The 22458-nt window shown below is 33.8% G+C and overlaps 2 protein-coding genes across 3 annotated transcripts in view; both read right to left on the bottom strand.

Moving 5' to 3' along the window:
* Positions 1–608: 608 nt before the first annotated feature.
* LOC119831368 (blood vessel epicardial substance-like) lies at positions 609–10597 on the bottom strand. Its single transcript, XM_038354683.1, has 8 exons — positions 10374–10597; positions 6300–6665; positions 5880–6082; positions 5521–5715; positions 3573–3681; positions 3142–3253; positions 2378–2557; positions 609–1640 (listed from the first exon to the last, which is right to left on the bottom strand). Exons 2-8 carry the CDS (start codon positions 6615–6617, stop codon positions 1420–1422), a joined length of 1338 nt encoding a protein of 445 aa, XP_038210611.1. The 5' UTR covers positions 6618–6665; positions 10374–10597; the 3' UTR covers positions 609–1419.
* Positions 10598–15778: 5181 nt separating this feature from the next.
* LOC119831198 (popeye domain-containing protein 3-like) overlaps positions 15779–22458 on the bottom strand; it is a 10653-nt gene continuing 3973 nt past the window's right edge. Inside the window, exons 6-8 of one of the 2 annotated variants that reach the window (XM_038354485.1) lie at positions 21869–21976; positions 17062–17359; positions 15779–16068 (exon numbers count right to left, since the gene is read on the bottom strand). In XM_038354485.1, coding sequence (XP_038210413.1) covers positions 15827–16068; positions 17062–17359; positions 21869–21976 — 648 coding nt within the window. In that variant the 3' untranslated portion in view covers positions 15779–15826. The remainder of the gene's footprint in view (positions 16069–17061; positions 17360–21868; positions 21977–22458) is intronic. The other variant, XM_038354487.1, reaches the window with a different exon arrangement.

Raw genomic sequence — 22458 nt, 5'->3', positions numbered from 1 at the left:
AACACGTATCTATAAATACTTAAAAATGCACGATCCGTGTGTTTATGAAAATAATAATATATCTAAATATTGCAACAGTAAAAATATTTTATCACATAATTATGTTATATACCCGCTAATTACTACCGCAAGTTTGTATCGTCTGCGGTAAAAATTAGTTTATTGCTAAACAACAATGTTAAACGGTGTTTTTTTTTTTAATTCAATTAAGGATGAAGTTGAGTATGAAAGCTATTTGTAAGCAACGTTGTAAATTACAAGTAAAGTCTGGAAACAAAAAAGTTATTGTAATTTAAGTACATAAGTTATTAAATTATCAACATAAACACAAATTTCAGCATTTCATAACTAATAATATTATTTATTTTCTTAAAGCCCAATCTAAAATCTGATTTCTCTCTTCAATATTCAATATAAAATCATATCATGACTGTTTTATGTTTAATTTGATACTTATAAAACATTTCAGTCTGAGATTATAGCCTATCATTATTATATAAAGCGTTTATTATTATAAACTTTATATATTATTCAACTAATGTAAAGAAATAAAACTAAGGTAATATAATCTTTAAGCAAACAATGACCAAGTTTAAAGTTCATTATGTATATAATATGCATAATAGATGTTTGCAAAGTTGTGTAGGCATATTTGTAAGTAAGTTACAAATTTTACAGATAACAATCACAACATAAAATCCGTATTATTTTTTAGCCCAGTTTTCACAGTATGATACTGTATTACAAAAATATACCAAAACCACAGACAGTTAAATAATAAGTAAACCACATTTTGTATGTATAAAAAATACTCGTATAGTATAACGACAATAAGCTTTTCGGAATAATTATTATCATACAGTTTTTTTTGTGAAGTAAAAAAAAATGTATATTAAGAGCACTGTGATAGAAAACATTGCGTTATACTAAATTGTTACTTAAAAGTATAACTATTGTGCGAAGGTTGAGCGAAATGCAACTCAAATAAATACGACAATGGAGAAAAATAATTACATACTAGCTATAAGTCTACTTTCTCACACATTAATTAAATTTCAATTATCTCACTTCATACTAGTTTAAGTTCAGTTGCCATCACGATCACTGTATCACCCTTAACACATTGTTTAAGTGCATGCAGATTTCAGTTCACTTTCACTTCACCCAAATTCACAGTTAAATGAAAAACGATAATTTTTATCAAACGTCATCAACAGGAAGCTCTTTAGTCAACAATAAAATACGTTCAAAACTAAACAACAAGGAGATTCACAACGAGTCGTTGTTCGTGGTCCATTAGAAGTCTGTGGTGGGAAGTCGGGCCGTCGGTCAGGGGGCGGGTGAGATGGGCGGGGCGGGCGGTGCGGGGGCGGCGGGCGCGACGAGCGGCACCAGCTCGGGCTGGGGCCGCGGCCCGCGTCACACGGCCGGCTCGGGCGCCGTGGGCACCTCCGCGAACTTCACCTCGCGGCTGCGGCGGAAGGACGCCGCGCGCCGCGGCGGGCTGCGCCTGCGCGCCGGCGGTTGCAGGCTCGCGGAGGACGCCTGGGTCAGGAGCCGCGGCGGCGGTATCACGCTTCGCCCGAATGGAGACTGTCGCAGGAATTGACGAGCGACCACCGGCTGCCAGTATGAATTGCCTGTAATAAAGAATTATACAATTATTGTGTTTATATGTTTTTTTTTGCCCGGCATCCCTTTCTCTCCAGAAAATGCTTAGATTAGTTAAAGTTGTCATTTATGTCGGGCGACCTGAGACACACTTTTTTCACGTCATAGTCGGCAAAGGAGCTAGTAGGTCGCCTGATGGTAAGCGCTACCACCACTATGCACATTTGCAAAAGCGTAAGGACTCGGCAAATATATTGCCTCTTAGAGAGATTAAATGAAGAGGGAAGGGATTTACGAAGGAAAGAATTGATATATACCTAAGTGTTAAAAAAAGGAAATATGATCACCATGAATATCTTTATGAAAAAAAAAATTATTGGAAAACAGAATTGTAGCTTTCCTATTGCCTAATTCCCGACAAAAGTAGTAAGATAGTACCTAGGTATAATTACTGTCCCTAGTGGCATTCATTCATTAATTCATGTTAAGTGTGAGAGGAAAGAAAACATAAAACCCGTTACAGAAAACCGGGGAAACATGTCAACCTCATAATTATATCGTTTTATACCTGCAGAAAATCCACCATCGCTTGGATTGGGAATTAAGATGAAGAAGAAGAAGAAGAAAAAGTAACCAATTACTGGAGAAATTACTTACTTCCGATTACAATTCGGTACCTACTATCGTCTTTTTAAATTAATCCATTCATGCAAATTTCGTTTAATTTTTACATTTGAATGATAAAGACTTAATAATTCAATGGTACCTTTAGTTGAAGTAGTATGAGATCGCCACGCTAAACTTCTCAGTCTTCCTCTTGCACCTTCGTGTACAGCATCAACGCTAGCTGACCGCGTGAGATGCGCCGGTGGTCCGTCGTTTTCTCCTGATGTACCTAACCCGAGGCCTTCACTCACGGAATATAGCTTATGAGTTATATCCTTTCCTGAAATGATTGACAAAGTTAATACTGGTATATAGTACCCCAAAGTTTAAATTAAAACAAGTAAAATGAAGATGTAGGAAACATTATCTACTGATTTAGGCAAAATTCAAGACGTTAGTGGGCAATTTGTCTGTCTTGTTCCCTAAGAGTTAATAAATAAAACAAAACAAAACATGAAAAACTATGTAAATTGACAGATTTCATGCGCACATATTTAAGGAGATTTTCAAGGTGATTATTGCCTCATCTAATTCTGTTGAAATACCCAAAACATGTAGTATCGGCATGTGAATTATGATTGACCTTTAACTTAAAGGGATGCAGTTGCTAAAGAAAATTATTCGAGGCGCAATTCTGTTGAATCGAAAAATCAATAGAATACGAGTCCACGCGTTTTTCATTCCCTCCCCTGTAGGCGTATAAAAGAATTATAACTCTCGATGTATGAATTAGTAGTTAAAATTATAATACTATAATTATTGAAATACACAATGGTAAGTAAGCATTAAAAAAGTATTTAATTTAATTCCATTGTGGCAAATTTATGCGAAATGGGAAAAAAAACAGCGCAAGTGTTAACTTACCTATTAGACAGTCCAATACTACTTTTAATGAGGGACGATGCCGAAGCACTCGTTCTAGTCTCATTCGTGGCCAACAAACGCATGTACTTACTTCTTCCGCAATTACAGTTACCTTAAAGGATATAATACGGAAACAATTATTATCGATTTTCTAAATTATGGTAATATTTCGGAGACAAATTTTACATCCAAATAAATTTTGTATTAATTTTTAGTAATTTTTAAAATCTAATATATATCAAAGAGCCTGCCTAAAATACGTAGGCATATATTTTCTTGGGACAATTTTCGTATTGATCGTAATTGTGGGTCTTCGATGTATGTCAATGGCTGTAGGAGAATTTTTGTGGTCTAATTTCATATCGTAGAATGTTTTAATAGAATTAAAATTGTACAATTAAATATACAATATCCGTATATTCGTTAGATACCTGGAATACGTCATCAGATTGCTCCCGATTGGCCTCCCATTCGGGTGAATCCACAAATTGGTATGGCTGTATGTAGTGAAGATGCGTTTCATCACAACTCACCTTCATTCTAAACAAAAGAGATTAGTTTTAAGGTTTAGTTCCTTGTATATAAACGTATAGATATGTGTGAATTACATCCTTCCTACTATCCTACTATCCTACTATCCTACTATCCTACTATCCTACTTTATAAATGCGAAAGTTTGTAAGGATGTGTGTGCGTTTGTTGCTCTTTCACGCAAAAACTAATGAACTGATTGCTATGAAATTTGGTACTTAGATAGCTGGACAACTGGAATAACATATAGCCAACTTTTTATACCGATATTCCTACGGGATTCGGGCTTACGCGGGTGAAACCGTGGGGCGCAGCTAGTGTTTTATATGTTAACAAAAATTAATATCTTAAATCAGAGTAAACTAACTGTATTAATTTTCATAACATTATATCCCTTATAAAGTTTGTCGCAAATCATAAGCTCTGTAGAAGTTTCTTAAAGTCAGTTATATTACTTGAATAATTTTAAAATTAACTCAAGCCAATAAAATAAAGTACGTATGTGTATAAGCACATACATACGTATCTAAGCTTTACTTGGCTCCACAATCCACATGTTATGACGCAACTCTCTAAACATTTATCTTCTTTCTTATCTTATACGCTGTCGTGTATTTTCTGTCGGATCGCTCGAAAGTTGAAAATCCCTTGGTAAAAGTTTTATGATAAGCCAATTGAACTGAATAGTTTCTAGATTAAGGCTTTTTCTTATTTTATTATTTAACTGTTTGATAACGCGATTCGTAGAGACAAATTGATTTGACAACTTCAGCATTGGGAGCACGCAATCGGCACCACGCCCAGTCTAGTTCAATTAAAATCCATGAAAGTGAGACTATGGTGAATTTAAATTGTCATTTTGTGTCATTTAAGTGTTTACTGTCCATCATTTTATATATATCCATGAATTTGACTCTATTTCATTAGTTTATACTATTTACAATCATTTTAATTTGTGTTTAATTACGTAGAGTGCATTAGGGTAGTTGCTAATTTCGAAACTTTTTGATTTTACTGTTGAAGGTCATATGATTATAGGAAACATATAAATATACAGTAAAAAGTTTAAAAGTTTAAAACTTACTTTGAGAGAAAGAAGGTTTTGGATTAGATACTAATTATTTATAAAAATTATTCCGTATGATATGTTCCAATGTTGAAGATAAATGGAATAATTATTGAGATATAATATTTATATTCAAGAGAAAATAGATACGATTGTAGGCTAAAGAAAAGGCATCTAGATTCAAGTCACCGCGAAACTTGAAAGCAAAATGGATTTTGACCACGACCGTGTTCGTGTAAGCCAAGAAAATTGCTTGCAATGCTTATCATAAACTAACGTGCAGTGAAATACTTTTTAAAGTACCACTCGAAAAAGGCTATAAATGCCGTAGGTAACTGTATTAAGGCATACATTTCGTTTTAACATTTTGATCGTACCTTTATACATTTTATTGGTTCTCCTTATGAAGTTACATAAACATCAGTTTACGAATATGACAATTATTTTTTTAATTGCATGTTTTTTGAATATAGATAAATTTTATTATTATGTTGTTTTAACATAAAATTATGATTTCACTAAAGTCTTAAACATTGCATATCCATGTCTTAAATGTCTTAAACATAGCAATCCATGTCTTAAACATAGCAATGCCAAATACGAAGATTGAAAATAATATTTTCATTTTATATGTAGTAGTCAATACACATTATGATATATTATTAACTGCTTATTTGTATGTATTTGCGAGGGCGATCCACATGCCAGTCGTTACGTGAGCAGCATAAGGACGAAAGCAATATATCTAGAAATCTATCTACATTTATATCAGCTGTACATACTTTCCCTTCAGTAATATTGATAGTCGTTCATCTGCTGGTGTCACTTCTTCTACTGCATAGGCTTCTCCTGGTTCTAGCCTGACGATACGTGCTTCTCTAGTTAGCTCTTGAAAATGTTTTTTACTTATCTTAAGAGGCTTAAAAAGTTTCAGGTACAAATCGGTCAGCTCTAGAGATAAGGCCGGTGGTAAAAACCTGAAAGAAAAACGATTAACGTTTCACTTGGCGGCCTACATATATAAGACCTTCGTACACGATAAGAATGGAACATGCAATATCAAACTGCAATATCATAAAGTCGATAAACGTAAATCAATTATTTTAATGTCTTTCGCCGTGCAATTTTATTCATTTTTTACCTTATAATTAAGAAGACAGTGTGTATGGAGTTGACTAGAACTAAAGCTAGGCTCCAGGCTAGAACATCAGGCGCGCATACTTCAGCCCCCGCCCACATGCCCATGAGCACTGCGCCGGCGGCCGCCAGCGCGCGTAGCACCAATATGCTTTGTTTGAAACTCTTCGGCGCTAGGAAGGCGATGGCGAAACATAAATTTGCCGCCTATGTCGACAAAAGAAAAACCATTATGTTGTTAATGAAATCTTAAGTACATAGATAAGTTCATTTTCTTTAAAACGGGTATCAAAGGCGTATAGGTGCCTTATATTACAATATATAGAGATATATATAGAGATAATGTATAGCCAATCATATCTAATTTGTGATAGTTAAAATGGAAAATGAGATATAAAAAGTAATAAAAATAATAAGTTCATACTTGGAAGAGATCCTGTTGGGCGCTGGTCCACTTTGCGCAGAACCAATGATTGTCATGTTCGTCAGTGGAGCTGCCGTTGAGGAGTTCGTAATCAGTGTCGAAGGTGGAGTTAAGACGGGAGAGGTTGTAGGCGAGGGTTGCGTTGAGCCAGGGCGCGGCGGACACCGGCGCGGGCGCGACGGGCGCCATGCTGCGCTCGCGCCCCGACGCCCGCGCGCCCCCGCCGCCGCCCGCGCGCGACTCGCGCTCCTTACTCGAACGCCTCTCCGACACGAGACGATTTAGTTGGGATCTCGCTTTCAATATTACTAACTCCATCACCACACCCTGCGACACCACTTCGCGTGAGAGCTGCTTTCTCCTTATCTGCAAGATACTCATACTTAAAGGCGTCGCTAAGCAATTACTTATTGTATTGTCTCTCGCGTAAATTCAGTTTAATTAGTTAATTTTAAAACATTATAATTTAAGGCTATGCATTATGGTTTATGTATTTTCCAAGAAAACTATACTAATTTATTCAGGATAAGAAATTGTAAATTTACGTGTTAAACATAGGCATAAGCTCTACAATTTAACAACTTTGCTTTCTGCTTTTGATAATTAATTAATACGATTCAAACGATATTTTAACAACATAAACGATGGAGTTCCTCGATACTAATATAACATGGACTGAAACTTCAAAAATGTTAAAGTAAGTAGGAATGAATCATTCATGGAATGGTTGCCAAAAGTACTAGAAACTAAAATAAACTACTCCATCCAAAGTTCACTTGGTATCGAAAGTATCGTATCGCTTAGAGAAATTAAATAGCAGATATTTTGATAAATAAAATTTAGGCAAAGTATCGGAAATGTATTCTCTTTCTGAGGTAACACAATAAAAATTAAAAGGTATTATAAGTACTGATGGTTATTTATAAGTACTGATGGTATTCACATTATCATTTGAAAGTTATGTTTTTGTCTACGAAATGATAACAATGACTTTTTTCTTTATTTAAAAAGCAAAAAGGAAACGGAAATGTCATTACACTACCTAATAGTCAGATTTGGGTAGTATTAAAGGAAAACCGGACGTTTGCTAAAATATATGGACAACCGTCCAGTTACGTATTGTCGTGCAATTTTCAAAGCATCGGTTTACGAAAAAGTTTCGCTCCGCACTCCTGGGTGTACTTATCGCGACATCACCACATTTGCATTAAATTGCATTACTTATACGCTCAGCTACCACACGAACGAATGTTTTGTATGGCATTTATTTTTGTGGGTCTGTTACATGTAGTAGTTGTTGGCCCATAAAAATAAATTTAGGTTCCTTATAAACCTAAACAATTCGTTTGATGTATATCGAAAAATAAATGAAAGCTTTGTCTAATGTAATAGGCCTTTAGCCTGTTTATTGTATTAGTAAGTCTTTAACCTTAAATACATACTGATTTTAAGGATGTAAGTTGAAAAAAAAGTTCATATGAAGTTTTATAACTGACCAATTGTATGACCTTCAAGATGCCTTTAAAGCAGTACTGCTGTTAGTGAGCCTCTCAATCAAAAAGGACTATTTGTTCTAGTTGGTAAATCATGGCAGTAGTAGTAAGTACATCTCAAGTTAAGTTTGCCTAAGTTGTACGAGCTCGATTTGAACATAAAGTGTGTTTACCTGCACAATATTTTAAGCAACCTTTATATAGATGCCTAACCTCAAAGATATATATTGGGTACTGTATTCCAATCACCCAACCAAACAAATTTTACATAGGTAGGTACATAAGAATATTTTCACTGAAATCATCAAGTTAAATTTACTAAAAAGCACTATTGTTTTTATAAGCAAAAAAGTAGTTTCTTTAATCTTCAAGCAACCATCGTTTTAATATAGCCGAGCGCCTTCTAGTGCTGCACGCTTGTTTACTTGAGCATAAGACTCTTAAGGGCCGTTTAGTAAAGGTCACCCTCAAATTTACCGTCGCTTAAATTTTCTTCGTGTTTACGGTCTTTTTATATCTAAGTGAGTCTAAGCTTTTCATTGTCACAAATCTGTGATTGATAAATAAATGAAAATTTTGAACATTAATATTCACGGCTGTATTGACTGAACGTTCAGCTCTATTAAGTATTTGTTAGTACTGTCTCGCTGATAAAAAATCGAACTTTATTCTATGATATCAGAAATAATAAAGATAGGATATTATGCTAAATACTATTTGAATCAAATAACGTTCTAATCATAATCCTAGAACATAATGTTCTAATCCTATGTCGTAGCCGTAGCTGTTAGCTTTTGTAGCCTTGGTGATTTTGTTTAAGATAAAAAACGAGAGCTAAAGGATATAATATTCTTAGAAAGTATATGAATATAGAATGCTATATTCATTACATTCCACACGATAAATTAAATATGCATTTTATGCATGTATGGCATAAGTTGGTTGGCACGGCCATCAAGCGTGGCGACGGCATGTCGCAGCCGCGCCTCATATATTGGAACCAGACTGTATTATACACATCATACTTTATACATAACAATGTAGTTTATTACCCAATGTACTTGTATACATGTATTTTATTAGAAGCGGAAACGAGCGGCTACGCTATATAAGGCGGAAAACTTCGAGATTGACGTATTAGGTAATAGGTTTGGATATTGGATTGGAGTTGTCTGTATATACTCGTACTTATATTTTACACTTTTATCTAAAGTTACTTAATATTTCCTGATAAATATTGACATTCAAGCGTGTAATTTATTACAATTACCAACAATCTACATAACCTAGGCTGTTCGCTGCGGCTTCACCCGTGGTACACATATAGCCTATATAACCTATGTCACTCAGTGAAGTTGCAGCTTTCTAAAGGTGAAAGAATTTTTGAAATCGGTCCAGTAGTTTTTATGTGAAAACATTATAATATTAGTATAGATATATTCATTTTTGTAGTTAGTTATTTATTAGAAATCGAAATATATGGCAAATGAAGTTTCATTTATTGTTAAATAAATCTAGAATGCTTTATTATGAGCTGACACAAAAAAAATAAGTAGCTAGATATATATGATTTATAGCTTTAAACAAAATATATATAAAATAGTTATTCTTTATCACCACTAGACGTATTATTGTGACGTTCAAAGGCTTGTGATTGATGAAGACAGCTGGGAGCTTACAGACTCGAAGATAACGCTTCATTGCCAATATTGCGTGACGAATCATAAAGTAAAAAGACATTCCCCCAAGACATGCATCATACGCAAATACGAGCAGTATTTTCCCTTCCAAAAAGCATAGCGTGATCAAATTGTTATATCGACTGAGTTTGTATTTTGGTTTCGTTTTCACTGAACGTACATACCAGTTGATAATAAACATTGTAGTTTTTGGTACGAGTAATTTGTAATTACACATGACTGAAATTGTCTCTTTATTATTTGCGTAAAGCGGTGTTTAATATTCTATAGACTATAGTTAATTAAGTGTGTTAATTAGTTGCCCAATTACGTTGAACATTACCAAAATATTATAAGGACACGCGCATATTACTACCACCTTGTTAGTATTTATTACTTGTCAAGCCTTGTTGATACTGTTCTTTAAACCCACGCCTAACAATTTGAAGTTTATTATTGTGTTTGTTATGAAAATAGTTGCTAATGCAAATTTAGTTTCTCTTTAATAATTATAAGTTAAGATCTTTATAGGCAACGATCTGGGTGCTGAAGTCTTTTTGAGATAAATCATGAATCTCTTACACTTTAACATTACCTAATGAAAAGAGTGAAGCCAAAAGGCTAACTAAAATAAAATATTTGCACGTGCAAACTTACGAGACATGAATTAAGTTCTTATAAAAAGGGATTAGATTTATCCATCGACTATAACTGAGAGTTGTGTGTTTTTGCCAATCGAAATAATCCTCGATATTCGACATTAAGGACCATCACAAATACTAGTCCTTCAAAGCATCATCTCACTGGTTTTCAAGTGAGTTTATGTCCATAAGTAAAGCATTTTTTATCGACCCCGAGATGGCAGCGTCTTAACCAACGAAGTAAGATGCGGGGCCGCTCACCTGAGCAGCCGAGGACGCGTCTCGTCTCTCCGCCCACTTGTAGCGGTGGTAAATCTCGCAAAGTGTCGTTCACGGAACGTCCGCATATCTTGCACTTTCATGCCGTACCATCATAAAGCACCAAAACAAGCGTGAGCGCGGCACACGAGTCTCATAGTAGATCTCGGGCGTCGCGCAAGAGGCGTGTTGCGCTTGGCGCTAAGCAATCAAGCGTTGCGCCACGCCGCCCGACTGACTGCTGCTTCCGCACGGCGCGTTTCGACACGGGCGCGGCGCTGCTACACGCAAGCGCGGCTTCCCGCCCGCCCCACTCTGCCCGCGCTCTTACTCACATCTCTCTACTTTGATATTATCAATAAAATTATTGTACGACATGAACTCGTCCGATAGCCGCACCATGTCAAACACTGTATCGTAAACATTAAAACGTGTGATTTGCCATCGAAAATAAGTCCTGAGAAAAGCGCATTTTAAGCTCCGTTGTAATTCCCGGAAGTTCTTATTTATGAAGAAATGGAGTATTATTATGTTTATAATTTATTCATAAGTTGAAGTGCTGAAACAAATTAAAATTTTCAAGAAAAATATTGCCAAAAATATTTTAGACTGCCGGCGCCCATCCAATTTTTCTGTTATCGTCGCGTACACAAATCACGGCATTCGACGACTACGACTTTTCTCGAAATTAAATGTTTATTAACAAAAAGGTTCTAGCTACATGTTTTACGTTTATAATAATTTTCATTCCATGATAAACGTTCAGTATTTTAGATAGACACCTTATTTCAAAGGCATATTAAGCTATGGCTGTTTTAATTTATAATAATCTAATAATTGTTTGTTTTGTATAAGATAGGCTTTCAAAATAAATAAGTGCATAGCGAAAGCGATTTCAATTTCTTTTGAGGGAGATGGATTTACTTTCGTCTTCCAAAAGATGCCGTTCTCAATTCGGGGTACAAGTTAAACTACCCAAAAAAGCTCGATTCAGGCGGGCACAAATTTTATCATTAAGTGCCTTATAACACTGTTGATTAAATAGAATAAACTTAAGTGTAATTCATACATTACACAATAACGGAAAGTTAGGATTTGTAGACCAGCCAATTCTTCAAACATAAATTTATACTTAGTAATTAAGCTCCTCAGTTCCAACACAATAATTATTTCTTAAAGCTTAAAACAGTTTGGCCTCAGCGATTCAATATACTAACTGCGTAACGATTAACAGCTGGCAATGGTCCAGCCGCCGCGAACCTTGCAATGACGCAGCCTTTCCGACTCCGACCATGCTTTGTACTGCCCCCACAATATAAGCCATTTCCATTCTATTTCATCAAATAGATTCCTCCTACATAGGGCCTAAGTAATATCATGAAAGAGAAATTCGAAATAGGAAGGAAAAGAATGTGCAATATCAATTACGACGTATTCTAATAAGAGATAAAATATAATATTAGTGGTATAAGTACAGTAGAAGTAGGAGTTACGTTTCTTCCATTATTATTTCAAAATTAAACCTTATTTTATACTATATTATAAATAATGCGTAAATATACTTACTGAGATGAAATGAGTATGACAATCTATTTAAATTGTAATTGTTATATATTTGAAAAAGCGTAAAATATAACATGTTATATTAATTGTATTTTACTTTTGCAACCGTTGAATTATAATTGAATTCAAAAGCGATGCAATCGCTATTGAAATGTAGAGAAGCAATCATACCGTAGCTCATTGATTTCTCAGAATTAACCGTATAATAACGGTAATCGAAGTTTTCACTTTGATTAAAGTTATCTTTAACATCTATTAATTATGCGTGTTTTTTAAACAACAAGTATTTTTATCGTACAAAACATTTTATTTGTTGTACGCTCTCACTGAGTGAAAGTTAATATCAATATTACATACCCACGTGTACGCTTTGTGTAGAATACTAACCCTTAGTAGGATTTATTATTATCCAGCTTCGTTTTATATTTTTCATTTATAGACACTCAAGGATTTAACTTCTATAGAAGGATTCGTTTGTGTGTATTTTTCTATTATAAACTGACTGCCCTACAAGTGTTTTTGTCAAACTATGTATAATTATTATACTCATATTTAAAAACGTAGGGCCCACGATTTCTTTCATTTAACTATACAACAAAAAAACTTTCATTAAAATCCGTCGAGGACTTTTGGAGATGAGCATGTACAAACAAACAGATAACAGACATATTCTTTTTTGGATTAGAGCTCTATTACTTTCTTTAAACGCCTTTTTTTTTAATATTCAATGTATAGACACTATTTTATTTATCGTTTTATTATGTAGAGTAAAGATAAAATTTATTATTCGATTTCATTGCTTTTTAACATGCATTCGAATTAAACCATTCGGTCTCTCTACCTCACTTCCCTTGTAACTGGACTGGCAACAAATCGATCTACGTTGCTTCAAGCATTGTTATTTACAACAGGCCATCTGATAAGCTTTGAAACACTATCGCATGTAATGCTCAAGAACAACTTGGCAATATTTGAGGGGAAACACAAAACTTGTGTAAAATAGGTTTATTAAACCTCCACACCAATTTGGTGTCTTACCAAGAATATGTATTGTGGTATTTCTAATATCTATATATAAGTATATAAAATTCTCGTGTCACAGTTTTCGTTGCCATACTCCTCCGAAACGGCTTGACCGATTCCTCTGAAATTTGGTAAGCATATTGGGTAGGTCTGAGAATCGGCCAACATCTATTTTTTATCCCGATATTCCTACGGGATACGGACTTACGCGGGTGAAACCGCGGGGCGCAGCTAGTTTCATTATAAATTATGCCATTTAATGAATACACATCTACTATTACTAAATTTAATAAGCTCTTATCATAGTGACAAAGTAGCACTTTTACTCATTATTGAGCAATTTAAACTAAGGGAAACCATTAATAAACAATGGAACATGAATGCAGTTTTAAATGTTTACTTTGTAAACAATCAGAAAATGTAGTCTGTTACGCTCACCTCTTATTGCAAAATAGGCGCATAAAGATATCAATTCATCCAGCTTTCAATGAAACTCGTTATTTTCCCAACAATAACACTGGGAATTTTCCATAGTGGAGTGTGCAACGCTTACTTGATAATCGAGTTCTTCGTAACTAGTCTTTTAATTGTATATTTTTTATGCTTTCTCATTTCAATTATGTAGGTAGGTGACATTATCAAAAATATTTGTTTAATTTTTGTTGGGACGATGATCTTTTGTTAACTAAGCATATAACATAATGTATTTGGATAAATTCCGGTATAAGTACATCGCATGAATAGAATACTAATTGCGATTGTTTTATTTTGGTGCTAATCAGAAGTTTTGATCCTCAGGTATTTGCAATTATATATGGATAATGAAAAGTGCTACAAAACAAACAGGAGGTGGGTTTCTTGAATCCAATATTATATTTGTATAAAGACTACAAAGTTCGTAATTCTGAGATATTTTTTAATCTTACGTGATTAACCACGAGCCATGTTGAAATATTTTTGATTAATTAATAATCACAGCTCATTATTATTATGTAAAGATAGATGTTATACAAACGCATAATACTATGAAAACAAAGAATTATAAATAGTATCTAAGTGGCTCTGATTGAAATTTATTCAGTCTTTTGCCTATAAAGGCAATAGGGGCTTGCCTATGCAACTAGCAAGCCATTAGAAAGAGTCAATTGTTCAATCGATTCAACAATAAAGCTAAGCTATTCATCTTTATAACTCATCAAGAGCTCTCTCACTTCATTTACCATTGTTCAAAACTGTTATATAAAACTAACTATATACACAATGGTAGAGATGAAAAAAAAAATAGTAAACTGTTTTTTTATTCTTTTAATTTTAATAATTAGAGTATAAAGATCATTATATTTAACGACTCCCGCTGCTTTTTCTGCCCTAAAATTAAACAATACATAACAATAATTTGAATATGTTATCTTTATAAAGTGGATGCCGAATAATAATGGATGAGACTTCATTTGAATATTCCATGTTACAATTATTTAACACCTGTAAGTTTTGTTTGTCCTTTATAAATACTTAACAAATGTGTAAACATTTCATTCAAGTACACGGGCTGTTATACGCTTTTGTTTGTTAATCATAATCCTATGGTAATTGTAATAGCTTTTAATTCTTACCTTTTCATTTGTAAAACAATTTGTAAATTTGTCCTTTTAAAATTTTCCGTTAGAAATGTGTATGTTATGCAAGTACATATTCACCCATGGACTTTGATAATGTCTATGTAAAATAAGCAATTCCCGAACTCAGTTTAAATAAAATGCATGCATCGCCAACTAGCGCTTTTGTGGTAAAATGTTTGATGCGCACTTATGGCTATTTTTGTCCGATTTAAGGTAATTATAACTTCCTATAGTGAGTAGCAGTTATCTTGTTACGTTCGTGCCGTTGCTGACAGGTTTAGATTGCTTGCTACAGCCTACAATGTATACGTAACATGTACAGTAGATGGTAGCATGCAAGACCATCTATATTGGTAAATTTATGCAAGTTGTGTAACTTGTTAATAAGTGCTGCATAACTTTGCATGTTGTTATGATATGCTAGACGTATATTTTTTGCTAATTTTTGGCACCAACTACGGTCGAAGAAATTGACATTAGCTTAATTAAATATTTGATTTATGAAATTATTTCATTCGAATCTACCGTGATTTTCTTTCTTCTTGTTTGATCTTACAGTTGCTTAAAAATTATACTTACGTCCATTCCCTTTTTAATACCCTACCTATTTATTCCTCTTTAAAGTTGAAAACTTATTTTTGTTCAATTCAATGTTCTTAGTTCACTTGATCCAATTTAAAAAATTTTTATTACATTATATTTGAAACTTGAACAGTGACAATATTCATGTATATTCTGATCTTAAATTATTCATGCAAGTTGACCTATACAATAATGTCTGCCGATTAAAAGCCAACAGAAAATGATTTTGAGGGAAAGATACATAGAATTAGACATTTTTAATTTAGTGTTGGGGTTAAAGTTATCAGAAATACCAGAGCGCGAGTATTGTATAAAACTATTATTCAATGAAATTCGCTTGCGTGGCAGTATGCAAACATGCTTGAAATGTCACAGGCATATAATTAATTCGAATGTGAGATGTTATGTTATAAAGCCACCTGTCAGTGTTTAAAGTTTTTCTGGGAGGTGACATCAGGTAAACCTCCAGCTCAAAAAATACATGTCAACGTAATTATTGCGACTAATTAATAGTGTTGCTTCAATTAAAGTTATTACAAAGAATCATCTCTAGTATCATTTGATAGAACAACACACGTCATTGAGAGAACAATATCAAACAACAAATAAAACCCAAAACATAAATCGACAACATTTATTCTCATTTGACATTACAATAAAACTATTTCCCTAATGTCTTAGTTCGTCATCGGTCTCAACAGCTTCACAGCTATGATACTTGGAGGAAGTATCAGGGCAACTGTCAGCCACGGAGAGATCATCGGACGAAGCCGCCGGTTCCTCGTGTGCCGCTAAAGGAATCAATTCCTCATCACCTTCTGGAAACGCCGCTGCTACCCCATTACGTTTAGTTAGAGTGGGAATGGTGTTGTCTACGTCCCGAGACCAGTAGTCTGGAATTAGATTTTTTCCTGAAATGTGTATTTTTCTATTTTCATTAGAATTTCATATTTTACCTTACTGCCGAAAATCTATTATTGATTTGGGCTATAATAAATAATAATATATTGAATTAGGTATTTTAGTGACTTAATTTAAATATGGTGCGAAAATTTGTGAGAATGGATGTATGTGTATGAATGTTTGTTGTGATCTTTTTAATGAAGTAGGAATGAAAATAAATATGTTCTTTAAAAAAACCGTTAAAATGCTATGTATCTTAAAATTGGCAGACACGTCCAATAAAATCCACAAGCATACTGTAAGCATTTTCAGAATGTTAAGATTTAAAGTTTTCCGATAAATTTATGCTCAGTGTAGTTACAAACTATAAAACTGAAGTAATGCAAAGTTAAGAGAAGACTTTCACAAGATACTTATATATCAGTACAAGTTTTCATAGTTCTCGCTGGCTATAGTCACTTCAAGGATGCATTTATTATAAACAATATTCTATTGCCTTGTATCGGCTTATGGCCAAGGTTTTGATTGAATTGGTTGTGTTCTAAATGTTGCCAAAAGGGGACAAATGTTCCGCAATTTATGCCGGGCGGCGCATCGTGACACTGCCAGGCGGCTTTCTGAGAAATATAATGTCTAATGGAGACGTAAATTTTATGGTTCAACGTCCTCCATAATATAACTCAATTGTACGCATATGGTACGTATATAGTAGTAGTAGTATAATTATGATTATGTTGTTTATTCTAGATTACATGTTGGCCTTGATGAAAAATAGTCCTTAATAAAATGTTTACTTTAATGATGTATACAACAGCAATCTTGTAGTGGTGAAAAGTGGAATTAATCTTTAATTGTTTATTTGATTCATAAATTATTACATGAGTGGAAATATAAATTCATCTTAGTATTCATTTGAGAATAGAGTTTCGAATAGTTTAGCTTACTTATAGATATACTATCAGTATTGTATTTATCAAAAGTTTATAAGCGATTAAACTCACTGGATCGCTTTTCCGGCGGCACCGGTTGTACGGTAGTAGGCGGCGGCGGTTTGCTGGCCGAGCGCAATTTCCTCGGGCTTCGGGCTAAAGCGTGCGATATACTCGGCAAACGTATATCTAGATGGGAGCCCCTTTCGGTAACAATCTTATTGTTCATGGCGTATAGCTTTGTGGTTATATCGCGAGCGATCAATGTGGTCACCACGCTAGCTAGATACGGCTCCTTAACGAACAAATATTCGAGTGAACTGCGTTGCCAATACACGTAGCGGCATGATGATGCTGCTACTATCGATACCTAAAAGGGAAATGCAAATAATCTCGCTTTAATGTTCAGAGCAAAAACAATCGCTATGACTACTTTTGTTTTAACGAAGAGCCCCATTGAGAACAACGCTCGGATTGCATAGAAGTGCATCAGCTTTAATGTGGCTTCATTTGTAATGTGTTAAGTCTCTTTGTTAAACTTTGTTCACTTGCGTAGGTAATGAATAGTACTTATCTGTAGTACATAAACATAGTTTATCACCTTTACAAGTTAATATTTATTTATCAATTTTAATAAAAAGTTAAACCATGCAAATACGTCTTAAATCAATAAAATATTATTATAAAAAATCTTAATACAATATGCTTATTGTATAAACCATCACACAGTTTTGATAAATTGTTATCAGTAATAACAAAAATTATTAAAATGAATTTAAGTAGGAAATAGAACCTTGTTACTTTAATAACTCTATAAGCCAAGCACCTCTCCAACTCACAAATGGGCTGAGGCTTTAATCGTTGTTAATTTTACGACGAGTGGACTTCACTTTAGATTATATTTCATATTAAATCTATCACTAAAATTGTAGTTTACCGTTTGATGATTTCAATAAGTATGCTTTTGATAAAGGCATAATTGTGTAAAATTTTTGTAACATAAGATATTTTTTCTTTTTAATCACTGGGATTTATAATATGGTAAATTTGACTTTAAAGTCCATGAAATAGCCTTAAAAAGCTGTTACTCATTAAAAGTAACATTAAAAAAATCTTGTGAATTCAACTAGGCATCCAGCTAAAAATATTACAAAGAAATAGCATTTATTATAATATAAAGGTTGTATCCTACTAATATTATAGATGCGAAAGTTTGTAAGGATGTGTGTATGTTTGTTACTCAATCACGCAAAAACTTCTGAACCGATTGCAATGAAATTTAGTACGTGGACCAGCTAGCTGGACAACTGGAATAACACAAAGGAAACTTTTTACACCGATATTCCTACGGGATACAGCCTTACGTAGGCGAAACCGTGAAGAACCGTGTGATATATTACAATGTGTTTCAATCTATTTGCCAGTGGCTTATGTGGAAGTGAGTGAACCTTGTTGAGGGGAATTTTACCACATTTTACAGCTGGATCTAGGTTTCCAACTTTGTACTTTGTATAACTTTTCTACTTTCCGTTGGGTAAAGGCCGTAGCCGGAAAAAAATAAAGGTCGGGGGCGTCAGCACTCAGTAAGTAGTATATATATCTATGAAAAAAAAAATTTGTGTTTTTTTTTCATACTAGCTTTTGTCCGTCGCTTCGCACGCGATATTTCGGAATATTTTTGATACATATACACCTTCCTCTTGAATCACTCTATCTATTAAAAAAAAACTTTAATATCCGTTGCGTAGTTTTAAAGATTTAAGTATATTTAAGGACATAGGGACAGAGAAAGCGACTTTGTTTAATACTATGTAGTGACTAGCTGCACCCGGCAAACGCTGTTTTGCCTTACTCTTATTATTTAGGGGTATGAAAAATAGATGTTGGCCGATTCACATAGATACCGGATAAACACAAAAAATTTCATCAAAATCGGTCAAGCCGTTTCAGAGGAGTATGCCAACGAAAACTGTGACACGAGAATTTTATATATTAGATTTTGGCACATTCTACATCCGCTTGTAATAATAAATTATTGAACCATATTAAAGGTACCTACTTCATTTTTATATCGGTGCATATTCCAGGTTCTGTCTTTGTATGTAATATGTTTTTATACACCACAAGTAATCGCCAATTACAATAGCAATGACACGTAAACATTCAAGTCAACATGGCACAGCAGTGGCGAGCATATTCGAAAGTGTTAAGAGTTCATCGATATTTAACCTAGTTTCTTGCATTTATAGCCCCTTCGGCTTTTATACCGCCGTATCAGATCGCAATTAGGTCACCAAAATGGGGTATGTAACGCTGTGGCATTTACTAATGTATCAAATGATAGGTTTATAGACGTTTACATGGCGTCACCGTAAAACATTCTTTGATTTATGTATTTTTTCTTTTTCTGCTAAAATTTTTTTCTACATAATATCGATTCGATTTCCTTTACATACCTATTAACATACGTTGTCCTTTGAAGATGTATAATACAAAAAGTATAGGATGATGTTATCATAATGTTGCCCTTTCCCCATATGTTTACCGGATAAAGATAATATTTTATCAAGTAAAACGTGTTCCAAGACACAGCGTTAGCTAGCATAGCCTTTAAAATGTGTATTTTATATTAAATATGATTTTTTTTTTTTAATTTTACAAATTCAATCAAGTCTGTGAATATTAACAACAGCCACATAAAGGACTTTCGATGAAAAGCATATAACATATAACGGCTAAGTAATACCTATCCACCATTTACAAATTACCTGTATGTACTCTGGATCTAAGTAATAAGAACCAGAAAAATAGGCAACCCAACTATTACCAGTTCCGTACGATGAATGTGGAAACACATATTATTTGACTTTTTCGAATTTGGTGAATGTCGACCCTATACGGGATCATAGATAAGACCTTGCCTTACAGCTTATTGAGTTATTGAATTTTAATACCTCTAAGATTTTAAATAATATTAAAATTACAATAATTAGCACCTTAGCAGAAGTAGATACTACTTCTACAACAGTCAAATATACGAGATGTCTTTCAAATTAACACACTACTCATTTTAAATTTGATTCTGAGAACTCACGAAACAAAGGAATTATGTATATAGATAGAACAAACGTGTCAAGCTCCAGTAATAGAATAAAAGCAAATTGAACTTCCTTATATACATAGTTTATAGAGGACCCTTTCGTATAGAACGGGTTGAAGCGTAACATTTAGGCAATGTAGGTCATTTGAGAGGTTAGTTCGTCACGGTGTTAGAAGCACTTCTGCTCTAAATAATGACGCCATTAAAGTGACGTGTTTGCTTCCCACATTACTCAATATTATGAGGTTATGACATCTACATGAAACCACCGTCTGAAAGTTGTCAGAAGTAGACCAAATTTTAACGATATTACATTTCAGGCTGCCAGATTTCAAATAAAAAAAAAAGAATCGTAGAAATCGGTTCACCTAGAAAAAAGTTATCAGGTAACAAACACAAAAAATATAGTCAAATTGATACCTTCCTCCTTTTTTTTTGAAAAATAAATTAGATTTTTGGATTACATTTTTTTCCTACAAAACGTATCAAAGTTTCAACGTATCAAAGGCGACAAACAGTTTTATATTTCTTCATCAGTTTTGAAACAGTTTCCATAAAGTCCATTTTATTCATTCCTATTAATTAGTGTGAGTTCCGTTTGAAAATATTGCTTCTATATTATCAGGAAATATCGCTTAAGTAAAGAGCTATTCGTGCAAATATGAATTCCCGCAAAGGGGCTTCAAACGTTACATAGAATAGCGAGCATAAATACAAAAGGAATTAAGGTCAGCACCCACTCTCTTATAGCTTGGCCACGAAACAATTACAATAAGGGCTAAACAGTCTAAACATTAATGATGTAAACATTATTTTTGACCGTTTCAACCTTACAAAATAATAAAAAGGTTTCTTCTTTCGCCTCGTAGCTAGTTACTGTTTCGCTTTATTTATCTCAAAAACAACATTGATCAAGTAAGGATAAATTTTTTCATGCAAAAGATTCAAAGGTGAAGTAACAGGAGGATAAATTATAAATAATGGGTTCGGGTAAAAGTAAAAACGACGAACCTCAGATCTGTTTTCCCAAAGGGTATAGCCGAAGTCTGTATTCGGCTATAATAATCCATCAGTAGAATTGACGTAAATAATAACTCTCCAAAGAGATGTAGGGCTACAATTTTTAACAGCTTTTTTATTAGCTTCACCCGTATGTTTGTATTTACGATATTGTGGATTTCATATTTTATTAACCAAAAAAGAAAAACAAGAAATTTTAGACCTCATTTTGAAAAAGTTCAAAAGAAACGTCCTCGCAATACTATCGACCTTTGACGGGACAATGCCTCAAGGGTGAAAGTTAGGTCATCCGCTATTATTCAGACATTGAACTTCACCAATTTTTCTAATTCAGGAAATAGAGATTATAAGCGGCATTAGAATCGTACCTACACGAGGAGGATTCGTCTCAGTACTACTGAAATTTATTAATCTAACAAAAGCTCTGTTATGGGCATATTAATGAAATCAATTCTAAATAAAATGTTCATCATTTACATTGTTAAATAATTTATTTATTTAATTAAATTGTGATTTATGAAATGAATTCTCAAAGAAAATTTAGCTCATCGGGTTAGTGGCCGCACCAGCTAAAAGGTACCATACATATTATTCATATAGATATTTGTGACTGTGAAATGTAAGAAATCTATATTAAAACCATGACTTATACGTAGCATTGCATTCAGAATGTATACAAATATAAGGTTAGTGTGATTTATTAACATGATATAAATAGCTAATAGAACTATGACGGGTACTTTTTGCCCTGGTTCTTACCTTAAATTTTTCATCAATGGTAGCTCTGCTAGACTCGAATTCAGGTGAGTCCAAAAATTCACACGGCAATATTGGGTGCAGAAACTGGTGGCCGCTCATTACATTAACCTGATAAAATAATAAATTTCTTTGAATATAAATTTCTTAAATCATTATTTCTATTGAAAAAAAAAACAAAATCTATTTCGTACTTTAAAAGGTCAAACATACGTAAGGAGACACAGTGGAAAGCGACTTTGTTTTTATAATAAATAAAGATATTTTTTAATCCAGTAACTACGCGTAAGCTCAAGGGAATAAAATTGTAATTGTATGCACATACTGGATGAAAACGAATCTATTTTTTTTAACCGACTCTAAAAAAGGAGGTGGTTATCGATTCGACTGTATTTTTTTTTTTTTAATGTCACAGTCGGCAATGGAGCTGGTGGGACGCCCGATGGTAAGCGCTACCACCGCCCATGAACATTTGTAGAGACGTAAAGTCGATTACAGACCTTACGCCTCTACAAATAGATTGCCGACTTTAAATTGGGAAGGGATTAAGAAAGGATTTGCGAGAGGAATAAAGGAAAGGACTTGGAAGGGGA

The sequence above is a fragment of the Zerene cesonia genome, chromosome 13, assembly GCF_012273895.1.
Source record: "Zerene cesonia ecotype Mississippi chromosome 13, Zerene_cesonia_1.1, whole genome shotgun sequence".
Taxonomy (NCBI): Eukaryota; Metazoa; Arthropoda; class Insecta; order Lepidoptera; family Pieridae; genus Zerene; species Zerene cesonia.
Note: the sequence above shows the minus strand (reverse complement) of the source record. Positions and strands in the feature narration are given on the sequence as shown.